Source organism: Eptatretus burgeri, chromosome 14, assembly GCF_056783735.1.
Source record: "Eptatretus burgeri isolate ZD-2024b chromosome 14, Ebu_testis_v1, whole genome shotgun sequence".
Classification (NCBI taxonomy): Eukaryota; Metazoa; Chordata; class Myxini; order Myxiniformes; family Myxinidae; genus Eptatretus; species Eptatretus burgeri.
Window position 1 is genome coordinate 47,826,711 of NC_140974.1, and position 19,099 is coordinate 47,845,809.

The 19,099-nt window shown below is 42.7% G+C and overlaps 1 protein-coding gene and 1 pseudogene across 4 annotated transcripts in view; both read left to right on the plus strand.

The window, feature by feature from the left end:
- Positions 1–19,099, plus strand: part of LOC147013124 (calpain-5-like) — a 79,163-nt gene that overhangs the window by 38,358 nt on the left and 21,706 nt on the right. For all 4 annotated transcript variants that reach the window (XM_085854731.1, XM_085854734.1, XM_085854732.1 and 1 more), the window contains 4 exons: positions 5,684–5,876; positions 7,317–7,510; positions 7,621–7,698; positions 12,633–12,825. In XM_085854731.1, coding sequence (XP_085710857.1) covers positions 5,684–5,876; positions 7,317–7,510; positions 7,621–7,698; positions 12,633–12,825 — 658 coding nt within the window. The remainder of the gene's footprint in view (positions 1–5,683; positions 5,877–7,316; positions 7,511–7,620; positions 7,699–12,632; positions 12,826–19,099) is intronic.
- LOC147013126 (signal recognition particle RNA) lies at positions 15,785–15,925 on the plus strand (annotated as a pseudogene).

A 19,099-nucleotide genomic window follows, 5' to 3' on the forward strand; every position in this document is an offset into this window, starting at 1 on the left:
AGTGAAATGAATAACGGTGTACTGGGGTCATAACCATTTGGGGTAACCTGCGTCGGAGTTGTGACCCGTTGTGGACTGTACTCCTTGCCAATGAAACTGCCTCGGCAGCCCGTCGTGCCTTTTATGGCACGAAAGGAATAGTATTATTATTATAACTTCTTCAAGTTCACAAACAAATTATAATTGGTTTGCATGATAACTCTCATTCAGCTCATGTGCAGCTTGTTCACCCCCATGTGTTCTTCTTCCCCTCCCCTTGATATTACTCTCACTTCTACTCTGCTGTTGGTGTTTCCACCCTTCCATTTTGTTCCCTTCCGTTCTGTCGAGCTCTTCCATGAGCTTCGAACAAGTTTAGAAAAAAAACTTCTTCATGTTTTAGACTTGGCGTTTTGTAAATCTTCAAACAGATCATCACATATCAACATTAGGTGTCGTATCAATGTTATTGCTTAATTATACATGATGATCTCAAAAATACAAAATTCAAATTGCTTTGTTACTTCGGCTAAGGTAACATTTTAAAAATTAACATTCAATAAATTGTGTAACTTTTTAAAATTGATAACATTTCATTCTTCATCCATTGTTTATTAGGGTGCATTTATTCTCTGAAACGGCTTAATGAAAGTAATTGAAATTTGACAAATGTGATCGACTCCCCAGGGAAAACATACTTTGATAACGATTGTCATCAGTCAAGTGGTATGGCATGAAAAAAATGTGAAATTTTTTTCTTTCAATCCAACATGACTGGCAAACCACATGACTGATGTTGTTTTAGTTATCAAACTTTATCCTCTTGAAGAAGTTCTGTCTCTCAAGCTTTTGGGTCTCACTATCTGGCATGATCTTTCCTGGGAAAGCCACATTTCCAAGCTGGCCTCGAAAATCAGTCACGAACTGGACATCCTCCGTCATACAAAGTTCTTCCTTAGCACATCTGAGCTGCTGACCACAAACAAAGCTTTCATCTGCAGCTTGATGGAGTACTACTCTCCCCTCTGGGCTGGCACTCCTGCCTCACACCGAGCTCGGCTTCACGCTGTGGAAAACAAGGCTTTTAGGATCATTGGTATCTCCTGCGGTGAAGCTGAGTCTTTTGGTCTCTCACTCTCTCACCACAGGCAGGTCGGTTGTCTTTTTGTCTTCTACAGACTCCTCTCTGGCTTTGCCCCTGTTGTAGAATTCTGTAGTTGTTGTGGAATTTTATTCATAACGTTTTAGCCGACTCGAATGTAAATCCTGTTACTCAAATGAAAGACACCGATTAATTCACTGTCCACAACAGAAAGTACTTTCCTTCAGAGAAAATTTTATTTTTACTTGGTACCAAGGAGTTCCAAAACACTCAGATGTAAGCATCTATATAATATATTAATATTGAAGGACCAATTTTGTGCTCCTCCTAGCGGTCGCGTCACGTTTTTCTCGGTACTGTGACCTGGACTGAAAGAAACTTCGTAGCTGTAAGAGTGCATCGCACATAGTGGCAATCATCAACCTTCAACTCTGAAGCAGAATAAAGACTTTTCGTTTTACATTCGTTTACATGGCGACGTGTGGCGTCACCGCTGAGAGGCGTAAGGAAGTCATGACATCATCGGTCATTCGTTGACGTCAATACGTCTGTCGTCGACAGACCGTCACCGCTGAGAGGCGTAATGACATCATGACATCATCGGTCATTCGTTGACGTCAATACGTCTGTCGTCGACAGACCGTCACCGCTGAGAGGCGTAATGACATCATGACATCATCGGTCATTCACTGACGTCATGACGTCTGTCGTCGACAGACCGTCACCGCTGAGAGGCGTAATGACATCATGACATCATCGGTCATTCGCTGACGTCATGACGTCTGTCGTCGACAGACCGTCACCGCTGAGAGGCGTAAGGACATCATGACATCATCAGACATTCGCTGACGTCATTACGTCTGTCGTCGACAGACCGTCACCGCTGAGAGGTGTAATTCCACTCCTCGAAAATAGCGTCTGCAATGTAAAGCCCTCTTCTGCACATGCTGACTACCTCTGAATGTGAATTTGACACAAAATATGTAACAAGAAACATTGTATCTCTATATTAATACTGAAGGACCAATTTTGTGCTCCTCCTAGCAGTCGCGTCACGTTTTTCTCGGTACTGTGACCTGAGAAGTTTTGACATGGTGTTTGTATGTCAAAGTAGACACGTGCACAAATCAGCGGACTTCTTCACAAGGAGTAGTGTACACCAAAATGTCGTGTACAAGGACATTTTATAGGCCTCATTAGGTAAGGCCATGGAGTACATCGACTGGGATCCGGCTGTTACAAGAGCCGCCACTGGTTGTCATATTGGGCTCATGGAACGGAATCCATCTGTGACGGGGTTTCGGCTAGTCCACAATTAATTTTTCACTCCCGCAGCTTTCATTTTCCTGATATATATGTATATATATATATATATATATATATATATATATATATATATATATATATATATATATATATATATATATATATATATATATATATATATATATTGGCAGAGTGGAGAGGGTCTGATAAGCATATAGGTAAAAGAACACAAAAATGTAATACGTGTCCACGAACTGGACAGCGAATGACATAATTAATGGCAAAAGTTTCAGTGTTATCAAACAGGTCACCTTGGACTTGGAGAGAATTAGACAAAAGTCCAGAAGCGGGACAAAGGAATACAGGATAAGACATTAGGTTATAGGTTTAACAAAAAAATGAATATAGTAGGGAATGAGTACATGACTGAAACCAGTGAGACACAAAGAAAAGGGCAACTTGTCTAAAGAGGAATATTCCCCATCACCCCCCTTCTCTGTTTGTGCTTGTCCTACCCAATATTTCCTCAGGGTGCTCAAGGTCCGCCAGCAACCCCCTTCTGGTAAACTACCAAAATCACGAATCACTGCTCACCTTCACTCTTTCATTCCCCTTTTCCCCCACCTTTGGAATAAACTCCCATACTCTCTTCAATCCATCTCTTCCTCCAGGTTTTCAAAACAGCTGTTCACCACCATCTCATATCTTTCCCCATCCAAAATCATGATCCTTTGTATGCCGGTTAAGCCTGGTGTTGGCTTAGTGGTTAGGGTGGCGGCTTGGGATCCCAGGGTCTTGAGTTCAAGCCCCGTTGGCTGCTGAATTAACACCAGGGGGTTGACTCAGCCTGTCATCCATCTGAGGTCGGCGAAGTGAGTACCAGTGTACTGGTCCCGGTGTATGCCCCGGTTAGAATAGGTGTACCATATCCCTGTGTGTCGTAAGAGGCGACCAGGGTTGGCGTCAGGAAGGGCATCCGGCCATAAAACATTGCCTCAAGATAAAGCCTAACCTCTGCACAGCAGGGAAAAATGGCTGTAAAAACGGTCATTATTTTGTATGCCGGTTAATCAACCCCAAACCCACCTCCTTCAAATTTCCTGTTTTCATTCCTGAAAGTCCCTGTAGTGTCCATATTGTTTACCACGTGTACCCCACCCCTCTCCCTTCCACAGATCTCCTAATGTTTCTGTTTGTTGCTGTTGTTGTGCTTCCCTCTCCTGCCCCTCTTGTTTCCTTCTCCATTTGTTGTATGTTCTGCATGTTAGCTCTTTTATATGAGCCTCGCCAAATATATATATATATATATATATAAAAAACAAAGACAAATAATCCGCATCATTAGTCAACGACACACTTAAATTTTCACATCGATCGGTTCGGCTGTTTGAGAGAAGAGGGTTTTTAAAGGTTTTAGATACAATCCAATATGGCTGCCAAACCATGTGACCAATAACGTCATCGTTTTCAAACTTGTTTCCCCATGGAAGGCATCGTCATGGGATGGCATCGTTATTGGAGCGGGTGGCGTTGGGCCGATATCACTGCTCGCAGTTATGTGGCAATTCTTTGGTTCGAGCAGCCATGAGAAATATAGTTTGATAAAAAAAATAGGACCACTGGACCTGTAGCTTATCTGGGCCCTGGCCTAATGTTGTAACCCAAATTTGGTGGAATTCTCATTGGTGGATCTGGAGAAGAAGATTTTGACAGAATTTACACGATTTTCTCAAAAATTGACTAAGTCGGCCATTTTGGCACACTTCCGATCAAGTGATCAGAATGACTTTGGCAATTTAACATCCCTACCTAATGCTGTAACCCACATTTGGTGGCATTCTGACTTGTGGGTCTGGAGAAGAAGATTGTTGAAGAAATTTACTAAGTCGGCCATTTTGACCTACTTAAAGTCATGTGACCAGAACAAGCTTTGCAATTTCTGTTACCAGTCAGGAGAGGAACGTTGCTGCAACATTTAAGCCGGATTGGCCCAGCGGTTTGGCCGGAGAAGTCAAAAAAAGAGACGGACGGATGGATGGACAGACGGCACGCGATGACAATACCTTATCTGGAATATAAATTCCAGACAAGCTAAAAACGAACGTATCATCATTGGAACGGGTGGTGTGGGATGGCATTGTCATCTGATGGCATCGTTATTGTAATGTCCGGTGTTGACCCCAATATCACTGCTCGCAGTTCTAAGTGGCTGTTCTTGGGATCGGCCAGCCATGAGAAATATAGTTTGATAATAATGATGGCATAGTCATTGGAACAGATGGCATTGGATGGCATCGTCATGGAATGGCATCGTCATTGGAATAGGTGGCGTGGGATGACATCCTCAAAGAATGGCATCATCATTGGAACTGACATCATTCGGTACTCGGAATCACTCCCTACAGTTATCAGAGGAAGTTGTTGTTGTTATTATTTTTAATTATTATTATTGTTTTTATTTTTTTATTATTTTCATCCTATAATGTATAGAGAGACCCCATAAGTGGTTGTGAACTTTTTTCCTACTCGAAAAGTAACCCTGGACAGGTCTATACTCCATTGCAGGGTGTTCCCTCAATCAGGGATTTACAATGGCCCAGGATGCCTGGTTCAAAATAACCGGTTTAGATTGAAAGGGATCCTCAATGTCCACTAACAAATGCAAGCAGAAAGGACAACTGGCTTAACATCGTCCCAAAGGATGGCATACTCAGTGATGCATTGCCTTGATGCGAAGCACCAATGTGGCAGTTTATAGTCGCAATGAAGATGGAACCCAGACGAGATGGCTTGAAGGCGTGAGTCTGCAGTCTCTGAACTATCCTGTCATCCTATTGCCATCAATGTACAAATGAAATATTGGCTATTCAAGGGTATATGCATGTAGTCATAACAAAAAGTAATTACTTGGGTTTCTTCAAATTAAATGTAATTTAAGGTAACTAACCTTATTATGAGATGGATGCTTGGCCAAGTGGTTGAAGGTGACTGTTGTTTCTCCATCGGGCAATGTGAGTTTGATTCCTATTGTTGCTGACACATCCTTGTGCCAAACATCCATGTGCCAGTGTGGTGAGTGTGCCAAACATCCTTGTGCCAGTGTGGTGAGTGTGCCAAACATCCCTCAACACAGTTTGAGAAATGTTTTCCTCCTGCAGTGGGCTGGAATTGGAGAAAAGAGGGAAGAAATGGGTGATTTTATCAGACGAATTATTTTTGTTTTATGCAATCTGAAATCTGGTGAGATGACTCACTCTTGAGAAAGTAAATGCTGACCACTAGAATTATTTGGCTGCTATGCTATGGTCACATTCATCCCACCTATCCCTTAATCAGACTGAATGGCTGCTACGAGACTCTGGACGGTGGAAGCGTGGCTGAGGCCCTGGTGGATTTTACCGCCGGGGTGTCGGAACGGATCCGCCTGGCTCGTGGCGATTATGCAAACGACGTTGCTCTCAGATATCGTCTCTACAGCGACCTGCAGAAGGCCCATGAGCATGGTGCTCTGCTCGCCTGTTATATCGAGGTGAAATCCACAGATCAGTCGGCTTATACAAATATAACACCCACGAACGGAAATGTTTGACCTGTGCGGGTCAGCTGTGGACAAGCTTATCATCAGTGTGAAGAACAATTTGCAAAACCAACTTTATCATCCATCAGGCCCATAATGTGCAGGATTGGTTTACATTGCAGATCATGATAGTGACTTCACAATTCCCCTGATCTCCATTCCATGAATATTATTTGCTGTCTTCATCTTTTGGGTATATACCCAGTGCTTATGGGATATGGTACCTCAGGATGGTTTTGAAATGTCATGGTGTAGCATTTATTCCTTGGTTTGAAGGTGTTATTCAGGTCTTCCTCTTCTTTCGAATGCAAGACTATGCTGCGGGATTGCACCATCGGCTGAGGGTGCAGCTGTGCCACTGATGCAGTGCCCACTGTAGGTTGGGACATTAATTAGCCCGTCCCCCACACAGTGGGACATGAGGTTTTGCTATTCCTTGTGTGTGTGTGTGTGTGTGTGTGTGTGTGTGTGTGTGTGTGTGTGTGTGTATGCGCGCGCACGCGTCTGTCCGGGTCATAACTTAAAAAAAAAAATCATTTTACCATTTTTAGCTTTTGTCATAAAATTTTCAACAAAGGTTTATTATGAGAATATGGTGAAGAAAAATTAATAATTTGATCAAAAGGTCAAAGGTCAGCATCACATAAAATCGTCAATTTTTGTCCAATTGACCTGAAATTTTCAGAATTTGCATATTGGTTCACTGAGTTGGTTCACCAATCAAAAGCTGGAAGCTGATTCTTTTTTTTCAGATCGAAAGGTCAAAGGTCATGGTTGCATAAAATCATCAATTTTTTATCTGATTGACTTCAAATTTGAGCAGAGTTTGCATATTAGGTTGCTGAAGCCTTTTTGCTTTTGAGGTCAAAAGGTCACAGTCGCCTAAAATCAATTGTTTTGCATTTTTTTTTTTTTTTAGCTCTATTCGTTATGCTTAGCATACGGAATTAGAAGAAGTTTGAGACGTGGATAGGCTTTGCATTTTTGGATGCTTTCTAGTTTGTAATTTGTTCATGATGCCGGCAGTAGCTTGCGTACTCTTCACAAAGGACACTGTGGGATCTTTAACATCCACTAACTAATGCTGGCAGATGAGATGCCCAATTAAACTTTCATCCAAGGGACAGCTCACACATTGATGAATCACCCTGCCTGTGAAATCCTGGGATGGCAGTTTCTAGCTGTGCAGAGAGTAGAACCCAGGATAGACAGCTTAGAGGTGAGTGTGCCATCCTCTCAACCTGTAGTTGGGGTAAAGTGTTCTTAATCACTTATGGACTTTTTGACCATGTGGGATCAACGTTATGACCGTTTTTAAAGCCAAATGTAAAAATCCTCGTTTCAATGGTGTTATTTTCCCAGCAAAGGTTTTCTATGCATTGTGTCTCACAGCCAGCATTGGAAGAGATCGGTATGCAAATGCCATGTGGTCTCGTGAAAGGTCATGCTTATGCAGTCACTGAAGTACGAGCAGCCCGGAAGGGTGCCTCTACCGCTCTTGCCTGCACAGCTGGAGAGAAAATTTTGCTGTTGCAGCTGCGAAACCCATGGGGACGAAGGGAGTGGGTTGGAGCTTGGAGTGACCAGTAAGTCATTGCTCTTTCCATTTTTTTCGTCATGATTAGACCAGACATTTACGAGTTGTTTGGATATTGTGATCATTTGTGGTGTGAGCCATGATGTTTGTCATTCACAGATCGCCAGAGTGGAACGAACTCAGCCAGGCCGAGAAAGAGCGTATGAAGCTTACAGTGAATAATGATGGAGAGTTTTGGTATAATTCTACGTTCATACATACAGTACTTACCTAGAATGCACTTTGTATTCTACATTGTAGTGTGGATAAAGGACAGGCATGATGGCCCATATTTCCTTCTCCCACGTCTTACTTCCCTTGTATGTCTGAATATTTGTTTGGCTGCGTTTTGTTTGATTTCTTTTCGGCGAAACCTTTGCCATGAACTTTTAACCTCATCAGCTTTCGCTCGGTTTGTCCCTTCGGGAGTTATTGTAATGTGGTCCTGCACAATATCTGATATAGCTAGGAGTTTTGGAAATTAGCCAATCAATCAAAATGGCTTGAAGTTCACTGGGGATTATGATTATTTAGAGAGAGTTGTGTAAAAACAAGATGAGCTATCTGTAGCTGCAATACTTTTTATACACAGAAATTTATCAGAGATTAACTGTCCATAAATAGCAGTAAAAAATTGTGTGTCCTTCTACTCGGATATCATGTGATCATAATTCATTATAATAAATAGAATAATAATGAGAACGGCACTCGGTAACATAAACCAGGCTGAACAGTTTACGTTTTGAATTCCAATGATAGGCCGGATCTGCATCCGAAACTCAACCAAAATCGAATCGGCTTGTTCTTATCACCTACACAACTCATCCAACAAGTGTTGTCATAACCAGTTAACAACTTTATGAAATAGCATTCTATATATAATTTTTGGACCTATCTTCATTTGTGAAGAATCACTTAAAAAAAGTGTAGTATTTGGATCCAGATCTTCACCAAAATCGAATCAATTCATCCTTGTCATTTGAGATATCCTGTTCACAAACAGTCAAACAGACAGGGTGAAAACATTCTTCATTAGTGTTGTGAACATTATACAGAAAATTATTATCTGTAGATGCTTTGCACAAGTATACATGGTTATACTTCCATCAGTGTTTTTTGCACCTGAGAAGGTGGAGAAGTTTCTGGCAACCCTCGACTCTGATTTTGAAACTGGACCGGAGGATATCAGCTCACGTGTCCTAAAAGCCTGCTCTGCTGCTCATGCGCATCCTCTTTCTGCCCTTTTCACCCTGCCATTTGACCTAGGTCATATTCTTCCATCTGCTTGTAAGTCAGCCAACGTCAACCAAATACATAAACAAGATGCAAAAACCGATCCCCTTAACTACAGACCTATCAGCTTGCTTCCAATTTTCAGCAAGGTCGTTGTATTAATCTTCGCAGTTGACATAAAATCCTTTCCTCCAACGACATCATCTCAGATCATCTATTCGGATTTAGACCAGGTCACTCTACCTTGGACATGCTGCTTCTATTTTTCCAACAATGGATGGACATGGGATCCCTCAATGTCAGACATGGGATCAGGGCTGTCTCTCTAAACATATCTCAAGTTTTCAATACAGTCTGGCATCCCACCTTTCTCTCCAAAGTCTCTGGCTCTGACATCCAAGGCAAAGTCCACTCTTGATTTACTGATTTCCTCTACTCTCGTCGCTAAATTGTGGCTCTCATTGGAATCCTTTCATCTTCTCTCCCTGTCAAGGATGGAGTACCTCAAGGCAGTATTCTAGGCCCTATTCTATTCTTCATCTTCATCAACAATCTCTCTGACTCTCCAGAAAATCCTCTTTATCTCTTTGTTGATGACTCCACCTTTCGTCGTGACATCTCTCATCCTTCAGATAAACAGAGAGCAGCCTCTTCCCTCTCATTCGACATTGATGAAATCACAAGCTGGTCAAACACATGGAATATGTCTTTCAATCCAGATAAATCCCACACACACTCTCTCTCTCTCCCCGAAAGGACCATACTGCAAAACCTCTCAACTACTTTCTTAACAACCTTCTCAAATATGTTCAATCACTCAAACTCTTTGGTCTCACTTTCAACCATGATCTGTCTTCGGCAAACCACATTTCAAAGTTGGCCTCCAAAGCCTGATGTGACTGGGTATCCTCTGTCATACAATGTCCTTCCTTGGCACACTTGAGCTCTGATCCATCTAAAAAACTTTCCTCCTCAGCAGGATGGAGTAGTGCTCTCCCCTCTAGGCTGGCTCCCCTGCTTCACACCTTGCTCAGCTTGACGCCATGGAAACCAAGGCCTTCAAGATCATTGGAATCTCCCACGATAAAGCAGTGTATTGGCCCATCACTTCGCCATCACAGACAGGTCTGTGGTCTCTCTGTCTTCTTCGACCTCTTTTCTGGTTTTGCACCCTCTGCCTTTTCTGTGTGCCCCCCCCTAAATTCTCCATCCCCCCCCACAATTTCTGCATGGCACACCCGGACCATAATCAACCCCCTTCTGGTGAAACTCAAAATCCAGAATCACTGCTCACCTCCACTAATTCTTGCTCCCCCCCCCCCACCTGTGAAACCAACCCACATTTTCTTAAATTTCATTCTTCCCTCCAGGTCTTCAAGACAGCTGTTCTCCACCATCTCTGATCATCCCCCATTCAAAACCATGATCCATTTTACCCTCGTTCGCCACCCTCCACCCCAAAGCCCACACATTTCCAAATTTCTAGTCTTTCTTTCCTGAAAGCTTGCTTCTGTATTCATCTTCTCCACACCCTGCATCCTCCCCTACCCCTCATTCTTGCTCTCATCCCTTGTTTGTCTGTTACAATCTATTTTGTCCCTCAACCCTACTGCTGGTGTCTAACTCCCCCTCTTTCTACTGTTCTTATTGTTCAGTTACAGATCATGTTCTGGATCCTCCATGTGCCATGATACTTTGTAGAAACTAGAGAGTTCATAGAATGCCTTACTCCACACAGTGTTCAGGTATATAATTCAATTTAAATAAAATAATTATGTCAGAGTTTGTATAAAAAAAACTAATCTGGAAGTTTAGAATTGTTGAAGCAGTCTGAAATACCACCTTATTTAACACGTCTAAGTCTTGCAAAACTGGAGGTTTTTGGAAGCTGTAGCAAGGTGATTTGTGTTCTACAGTGTTTAATACACTGTAGAATTTAAATACAATAAAGATTGTGAAGGTCGTAGATAAAAAAAATATTCTGAAAGTTTACTGCCATTGACACAGTGTCTATTACACCACCTTATCGAACATGTTACATTAGTTATTCGTGCTTGTTGTTTGTGTCCTTTATGACATCGCTAAAAACAGTAAGTTTCCTGTTTGAAATGATTTTCAATTTCGTTTGACTGTCAGACAGACAGATAGACGAAAAAAATTATCTCACTCTCCTCTGCGCGTGTGCGATCAGGATAAATTCATAGCCAAAGTGCTGCTAAACTAACGGTTTGTTTTCCCATTCAGGTTCCGATTCGTGTTCAATATAAAACATTCATTTGAAGTTAAGGTTGTTTCGCAATCATAAACTGACGTTTGTGGATGGACGGATGGACGGACAGAAGTGAACCTATTACTTAACCCCACTTTTGACTTTGTGTGCGCAGGGTAAGGAAGGGATCACAAATCCCAAACAATGCCAGCAGTTTGTGCCACTGACATCATGTTCACCAAATGAAAATGTGTTCAGTCACATCTCCCATGGTGTAGATCTTTCTATGAAACTATGTTGAGATAAAATGTGAAACCTGAAACTTTCCATACAAGCAAATGAGATAGGACAAGAGCAAAAGTGGGGTCGCAGCAAAAACAAATCGCGACTATCAAAAACTCCACACTGTATTTGATAACATTTGGAACACATAAACGTATGCAATCACACCACCTAAAGCCGCTGAGGAAGTAGAAATTGTCAGCTCTACTCAGGCTTAGAACACCTCAATAACGATTACACCCCTTGGAAGTCAATCAATACTTCACCCTTATATCAGCAAACGAGGCATTGCATATTTTTTCCAAGCCATATTGTGATGTAAATGAGGATTGTTACTGTCGTTATTCTTCTAATGTAAAATGGATAAGGTACGTGTGTTTGTGTCTGTACGTGTGCTTTTTAAATTTTATTATTTATTTATTTATTATTTTTGTGTTTGTGTTTGTTTGTTTTTGTGTGTGTGATAGAATTGGTAGGAACAGTTGTGTGTGCAAAAACAATTTAACAATCGTTAGCCACCCCCCACCCCAAAGCCCACACATTTCCAATTTTTTTCATAACTTTTTACCATTTGAGCTGTTGTCATCAAATTTTCAACAAATCTTTGTGATGAGAATACTATCAGGGGCTACCCAGCACTGCCCGTGGGGGGGGGGGGGGGATACTCAATGCTTTAGAATGTGGTGGACATTGAAAATCGATGGAGTTATTGGCCTCATGGTGGTTACCTCTTGCCTGTGTGCTGGAGGCAGCAATGCCTCATGCCACATCCCAATTCGCTATATAGCAGCCTCTGGTGGCCTCAAAACGGATATCAAGGGCCAACATGTGGTAGCTTAAAACCTTGCATAGATTATGAAGTACTGCACCCAAAATTTGGGGCCTCTAGGTGCTATGGTTCGGCCATGAAAGAATAACATGCAGACGCACAAACAAACACACAAACACTTGAAAATATTTACATGATGGTGAAAATAATTAAACATTGCATCAAAATGTGAAAGGGCAAAGTCATAGTGATTGTAATCAGTCCTTATTAGCCCCAACACAGCGCGTCAAGCGTGGTACGCCCGGTTTTAAATCGCTTCCATGTTTATTTATTTATTTATCATTGAGCCTCAGTGTGTATGTCCGGGCCCATGACATTTTTACCAACTGAGCTTTTGTCATCAAATCTTCAACAAACCTTTATTATGAGAATATGGAGAACACAAATTAATAAAACGTACAATTTTTTAAACTGTCGTTTCCGTCGGTTAGTTTACAAAGCGGATGTGGATGGGCTTTGCATTTTGAGATGCTTTCTAGTTTTCATTACTTTTGTAATCCCACTTCGTGATAATGTATGAAACTTTTGTGATGATCTACCATGTGCAGAAACCTTAGGTATGGAGTGATGTGTTCACAGGATGAGCATGGAAGATTGGTGCAAGGAGTTCACTGATGCTGTGGTGTGTCGCATGCCACACAAAGCATGGTTCTCACTACGCAAAAATTGGCAGGAGGCCACAATCTTTGGAGAATGGTCGCCTCATCCTGAGGAATTGAAGAACCGTGCTGGGGGCTGTGGAAATCACCCGAGTCACCTCCAGAACCCACAGGTATTCTGGTTTATAAACCTACCCATTTCTCTGATGTTTTTCTTGCCAAAGTACAAATATAATTTTTATGCCTCTGTTGACGAAGTCGCTCGAGGCATTATGTTTTCAGGTTGTCTATCCGTGCAAATTTTCTGTTTTCTCTGCAACCGCTTATCCAATTGACACGAATTTTTCATCATCGGTGCAACCACTCATGCGGAATGTTTTATTGATAATTATGACATCGTACGTCATGTAGTGTGGCAGTGATGTTGGAGAAAAAGGAAAAACACCTTGGGCTTCTGTATCTCCAAAACCGCTCCTTGGAAAAAATTGAAACTTGACATATGTCAAGTACTCCACATGGGAAATAAGTGTGGTTTGTGATTTCATAGGTGGCTTCATTATGACGTCAACATTGAATGTTTTATCTGATCAGTATGAAAACTTTCAAGGGTCATCGAGGGATAAATTGGTCCACAGAAAAAAACATTAATGATGGCATCGATCATGTGATTCGACAGCTATATTATTAAAAAAAAAAACCTTGAACAATCTTCTTCTCTGAAATGTTGGAACAGATTGAGGCAAAGCCTTACTCGTAGGACCGCCTATCCATGACGTACAAAACATTTACACATATAATGTCATACGTCACATAGTTTGGCAGCTATATTGGATTTACCCTAAAACCTCCAAAAAAAAATCTTCCTCGCCAGAATGTCTGGACAGATCGAGGGGAAACTTCACACAAATGTTCCCCAAGCCTTGGGGATACAGGGGTATTCATGAATAATTGTTCAGTCACATGGTTTGGAAACCATATTGGATTGAGCAAAAATCTTTTTAAAATTCATTCTCTTGAACCGCTTCATCAATCAATGTGAAACTTCACATTTATGATCTAGTAGGATGGGGAATATATGTTTAAATTTCAACCTGATCGGACATATGGTCTAGCAGCCAGAATTATTTAATTTTTGGAATCTGGGTTCTTAAAAAAAATTTTTGAATAAGGTTCACTTGGCTGTGCTTGGATGTGTTTGACAGGAGAGGAGTTGCAGGTGAAATGCGAATCCTATCCAGGTTCCTCCTGATGACTTTATCTTTGCTTTTTGCTTGTTCAGGTTCCTTCCGATGACTCTTATGCAGGACTGTACCTATTTGGTCTTCCATTTGGTTAGAATTGAATTTATTTTAATCCCATTCTGAATTCAATTGAATAATGATAAACGTCATGGGTCAGGGTCAGGTGTCCGATCAAAGCGGGGTTGTATCAAAGCGGGACATCTTGGTACCCGGTCATCACTTCCAGCAGTTATAAAGTGGCAGTTCTAGTTATGTCGAGTATTAATTCTGTAGCACACCAGCACACAAATACCACACAAAATACAACACACAAAACTACACAAACACCACAAAAAACAACTCCTGGTGAGGGTCTTTTTCTTGTTGTTAAATTCCATCTGCCAATCTGTTACCCAATCTGATTAAAGTATCAATACTTTCCTGATTCTAATCACCACCCCCTCTGCTAACTTCCTCATCTCCAACCATTGTATCATCTGCAAATTTGGAAAGCCTACTCTTCACCTCACTATCTAAATCATTGATTTAAATAATGAATAGTAATGGTCTGAGTACTGAATCCCTGAGGTACCCCACTTCTTACATCTGCCCAGCAAGACATCCTCCCACTCACAGCTACGCTTTCCTTCCTCTCACGAAGCCAGTTTGCAATCCAATTATCTACCTGACCAGTCACTCCACAAGCCCTCACTTTGGCTAACAACCTCTGATGTGGTACCTTATCAAATGCCTTATTAAAGTCTAGATATACTATGTCCATTGCCTTTCGCTCATCCACCCAACCAGACACTGCTTCATAGAACTCTAAAATATTTGTTAGACAAGAACTACCTTTGGTAAACCTATCCTGACTACCTTTAATTAGTTTGGATTTATTTAAATGGTTCCTCATCCGGTCCCTCATAGTCTTCAACACCTTCCCCACAACTGAAGTCAAACTAACAGGTCTATAGTTTCCCAAATTATTCTCTGGATCTTTTCTTAAATAATGGTGTTACATTTGCTACTCTCCAATCTTTTGGTACCAGTCCTGTCTCCAGTGAGCTGTTAAAAATATCCTTTAACATCTTGCTTACCTGCTCAGCCACCTCCATAAATACTCTACTGTGCATATTATCTGGACCCGGAGCCTTATCTTTTCTAAGATTTCCTAGCTCTTCCTTTACTTCCTCCACTCCAACCTGGATCTTCTGTGAAAGCCCTTCCTCACCTCCTTGATAGATACTCTCAGTTATTGGCAATTCTCCTGACTGTTGTTGTATAAATGTTGAAGCAAACTAACTATTTATTAAGCCTGCCATCTAGGTTTCCACACCAAGCACTATCCCTATGATATTCCTCAATCGGCCTACATTTGTCCTAGCCTGATCTTCATTCATTATACACTTGAAAATGTCTTGCTATGATGCTACTCCCTCACCACTGCCTGCCCTTGCTCACCCCTCACAACTGCTTGCCTTCGCTACCACCTCACCACTGCCTGTACTTGCTATCCCCTCAGAACATATTCAGAAGCTGAACAAATGTAGAAGGGGCATGGAGAAACCCCTTGCCTGGGATTTCATTTGATCAAGATTCAGCCCCGAACATGGGGATATACATAAATATTTTTCTTTTTTTATACCCCTTAGATGAGACCCCTTATGTCTATTAAGTGTGTAATGCTTGAACATGAAATGGACCATGAGTACGTCTATTAATTGCGATTATCAATTCTCTCTATTAATTGCATACGATTCTACTGGAATTTTTTTGATTCCACTGGAACCTACTTTTTCGACATTTAGTTCCTTTTTCGACCCCATAGATCAGTGAGACCTTTTTTTAGACCCAATAGATCCCTTACACACTTTGACACTTTTAAGACCCTTTAGACCAAGCTTAAATGGATACTGGGCGTAGTGGCGTGCGCCTGTAATCCGGCTACTCGGAGGCTTGGGTTGGAGGATCGCTTGATGACGGGAGCTCTGCGCTGGGCCGTGCTATGAGAGGGTGTAGAGCAGCCCGGAATCATTGCGAAACCCAATCCTTATCCCTGTGTCGTAAGAGGCGACCAGGGTTGCGTCAGGAAGGGCATCTGGCGTAAAACCCATGCCAAATCAATATGCGGATCATAATGGATGATCCACTGTGGCGACCCCTAACGGGAGCAGCCGAAAAACGAACAACAGACCAAGCTTAAATGGGCAAACTCCACCCACCTTCACGGTGGAGTTGGAGGTGGGGTGAAACCTCAACTGACCCATGTGAGTATGTCTATTAATTACGTACTGTTTGAACATGACTTTGACCATGACTTTGTCTATTAATTATGTATTATTGGATCATGGCTGTCTATTAATTCTGTTTTTTTGTTTTTTTTTAATACCTTGTCGAGGCTCAAGTGAGAGCTAACACACAACACACAGTACGGGGGGCATGAGACAAGTGTGGCGGGAGTGGGAAGGACAAAACAGTGGGGAACAGAGACATTAGGAGAAATGTGGAAGGGGGAGGAATGGGGTGGGGAACATGGGGAATACAAGATGGACATTACAGGGACTTTCAGGAAGGAAAGCAGGGAATTTGAAGAAGGTGGGCTTGAGTGGATTATCGGAGGTAGAAAAGATCGAGGATTTGGATGGGGGATGATAAGAGGTGGTGGTGAACAGCTGTTTTGAAGGCCTGGAGGAAAGAATGGGATTGAATAGAGTGAGTGAGTTTATTCCAAAGGCGGGAACAAAGAGGAATGAAAGAGTGAAGGTGAGCAGTGATTCGTGATTTTGGTAGTATTACCAGAAGGGGGTTGTTGGCAGACCTTGAGTCCCTGAGGAAATGTGGTGGGGACAAATCGTAGAGAGAGCGGGGGGGGGGGGGAGGGGGCGAGGCTGGAGAGGAGACAGTAGAAGACAGAAAGACCACCGACCAGCCTGCGGTGAGAGAGTGAGAGGCCCACAGACTCAGCCTCATTGCGGGAGATGTCAATGATCCGAAATGCCTTGGTTTTCACAGCGTGAAGCCGGGAAAGGTGGGAGGCAGGAGCACCAGCCCAGAGGGGAGAGCAGTACTCCATCAGGCTGCAGACGAAAGCTTTGTAAGTGGTCAGGAGTTCAGGTGGGCCGAGGAAGGCCTTTGCACGACGGAGGATTCCTAGTCGGCGACTGGCTTTGGAGGCGAGGTTTGAAATGTGGCTTTCCCAGGAAAGGTCATGGCAGATAGTGAGACCCAGAAGCTTGAAAGAAAGGACTTCTTCCAGAGGATTGTTGAGAAAGTGGATGGGGGGGGGGGTTCTTAATGGTCCTTTCGAAGAGACATAGTGAGAGTGTGGGATTTGTCTGGATTGAAAGACATGTTCCACGTGTTAGACCAGTTTGTGATTTTATCCAGATCAGCAGTGAGCGAAGAAGCTGCTGCATGCCAGTCTGAGGGATGACAGATGATACGGCAGAGGGTGGAGTCATCAGCAAAGAGATATAGAGGATTTTCCAGAGAGTCGGAGAGATCATTGATGAAAACCAGAAAAAGAACAGGGCCCAGAACGCTACCTTAAGGAACTCCAGCCTAGACAGGAAGAGGGGGATGAAAGAAACTCCATTTAGAGCCACACGTTGATTGCGACAGGAGAGGAAGTCTGCGAGCCGTGAGTGGAGATGGCCTTGGATACCATAGGAAGAGAGTTTGGTCAGCAGGGCAGGGTTCCAGACCATGTGAAAGCTTGTGATATGTCTGGAGATATGGCTGTGATTTCATGTCCGGCATTGAGGACCTCCATCCATTGATGGGAGAGCAGAAACAGCATATCCAGGGTAGAGTGACCAGGTATGAAACCAAATTGATGATCGGAAATCAAGCCATTGGAGAAGAGGAAGGATTTAATGTCTGAAGCGATGATGGATTCCATCACCTTGCTGATGATTAGGAGAATGCTGATTGGTCTGTAGTTGCAGGGATCTGTTTTTCCACCTTTTTTATGCAGTGCAGTGATGTTTGCTGATTTCCAAGCAGATGGCAGATGACCTTGATCAAAGGAGTGGGTGAATAAAACAGAGAGAGGGTGAGCAAGAGCAGAAGAGCAGGTTTTTAGGACACGTGGGCTGATGTGGTCTGGACCGGTTGCAGAATCTAAGTCGAGTTTTGACAGCAAGCTCTCCACCTTGTCATGTGTAAAGGACACAGAGTCCAGGGACAGTTGTGTGTGACTGTGTAAGGTGGGTAGAGAAAGCAATGGGTTTTGGACACAATATTTTGATGCAAACACTGAGTTTAGGCATTCAGCCTTTTCACTTGCAGTATCAGCAGTGCGGTCATTTGAGGTGAGGGAGGGGATGGAGGGGGAACATACACCATAAACAGATTTGATTAGATGCCACCAGGATTTTGAGGAGGGAGAGAGGTTTGAGAGTTCAGACTTGAGATGAGAAAGATGTTGTTTTCTGGCTCTCCTGAGGGTAGATACACACTTGTTCCGAACTTTATGAAGGGAACTTAGATTACCCTCAGTTGGGTTTGCTTTCCATGAGGCAAAGGCAAGTTGTTTCAGGACAACTGCCTCACCACAAGTTTCACTGAACCAAGGGTGGAAAGGTAGGCCAACTGAAGACGAGAGTGGATAAATCTGTGCATGAGGGAGAGCAAGTTTCTTTGAAAGAATTCCCAGGATGAGTTGATGTTGGAGAAAGTAGCAATAGTAGACCAGTCTACAAGTTTGAGGGCTGCTTGGAGACCCTGCCAGTCAGCCTGCATGAAATGCCAGACTCGACAGCGGTGAGGTGATTTCCTTATCATAGCCAGATAGATGTCCACTTTGACAAGGACGTGGTCAGAAGAACCGATTGGAGCGGAGCAAGAGCAACAGATATTGTCAGGGAAATTTGTCAAAATCAGACCCAGAAGTGATGGAGTACCATTGGTTGAGATCCGGGTAGGGAAGTTCACCGATTGAGTCAGTCCCAATGAGTCACATAAAGCTTTTGCTGAAGTGCCATGAGAGGTGAGAGAGGTCCCCACACCCAGCCAACTGGCATGATGACAATTGAAGTTGCCACATATGAGGAAGAGATAGAGTTTGGATGAGAAGATAGAAGTTGGTCCAAGTTTTTGGATAGTGAGATGTATATGGAGTCATCACTGTTTATTGGACGGTACAGTACACATATAAGCATGAGGTGGGAGAGGAGGGGAAGCCGTAGTCTGAGGTATTACTGGGGGTGTGGGGGAGTGAGGGTAG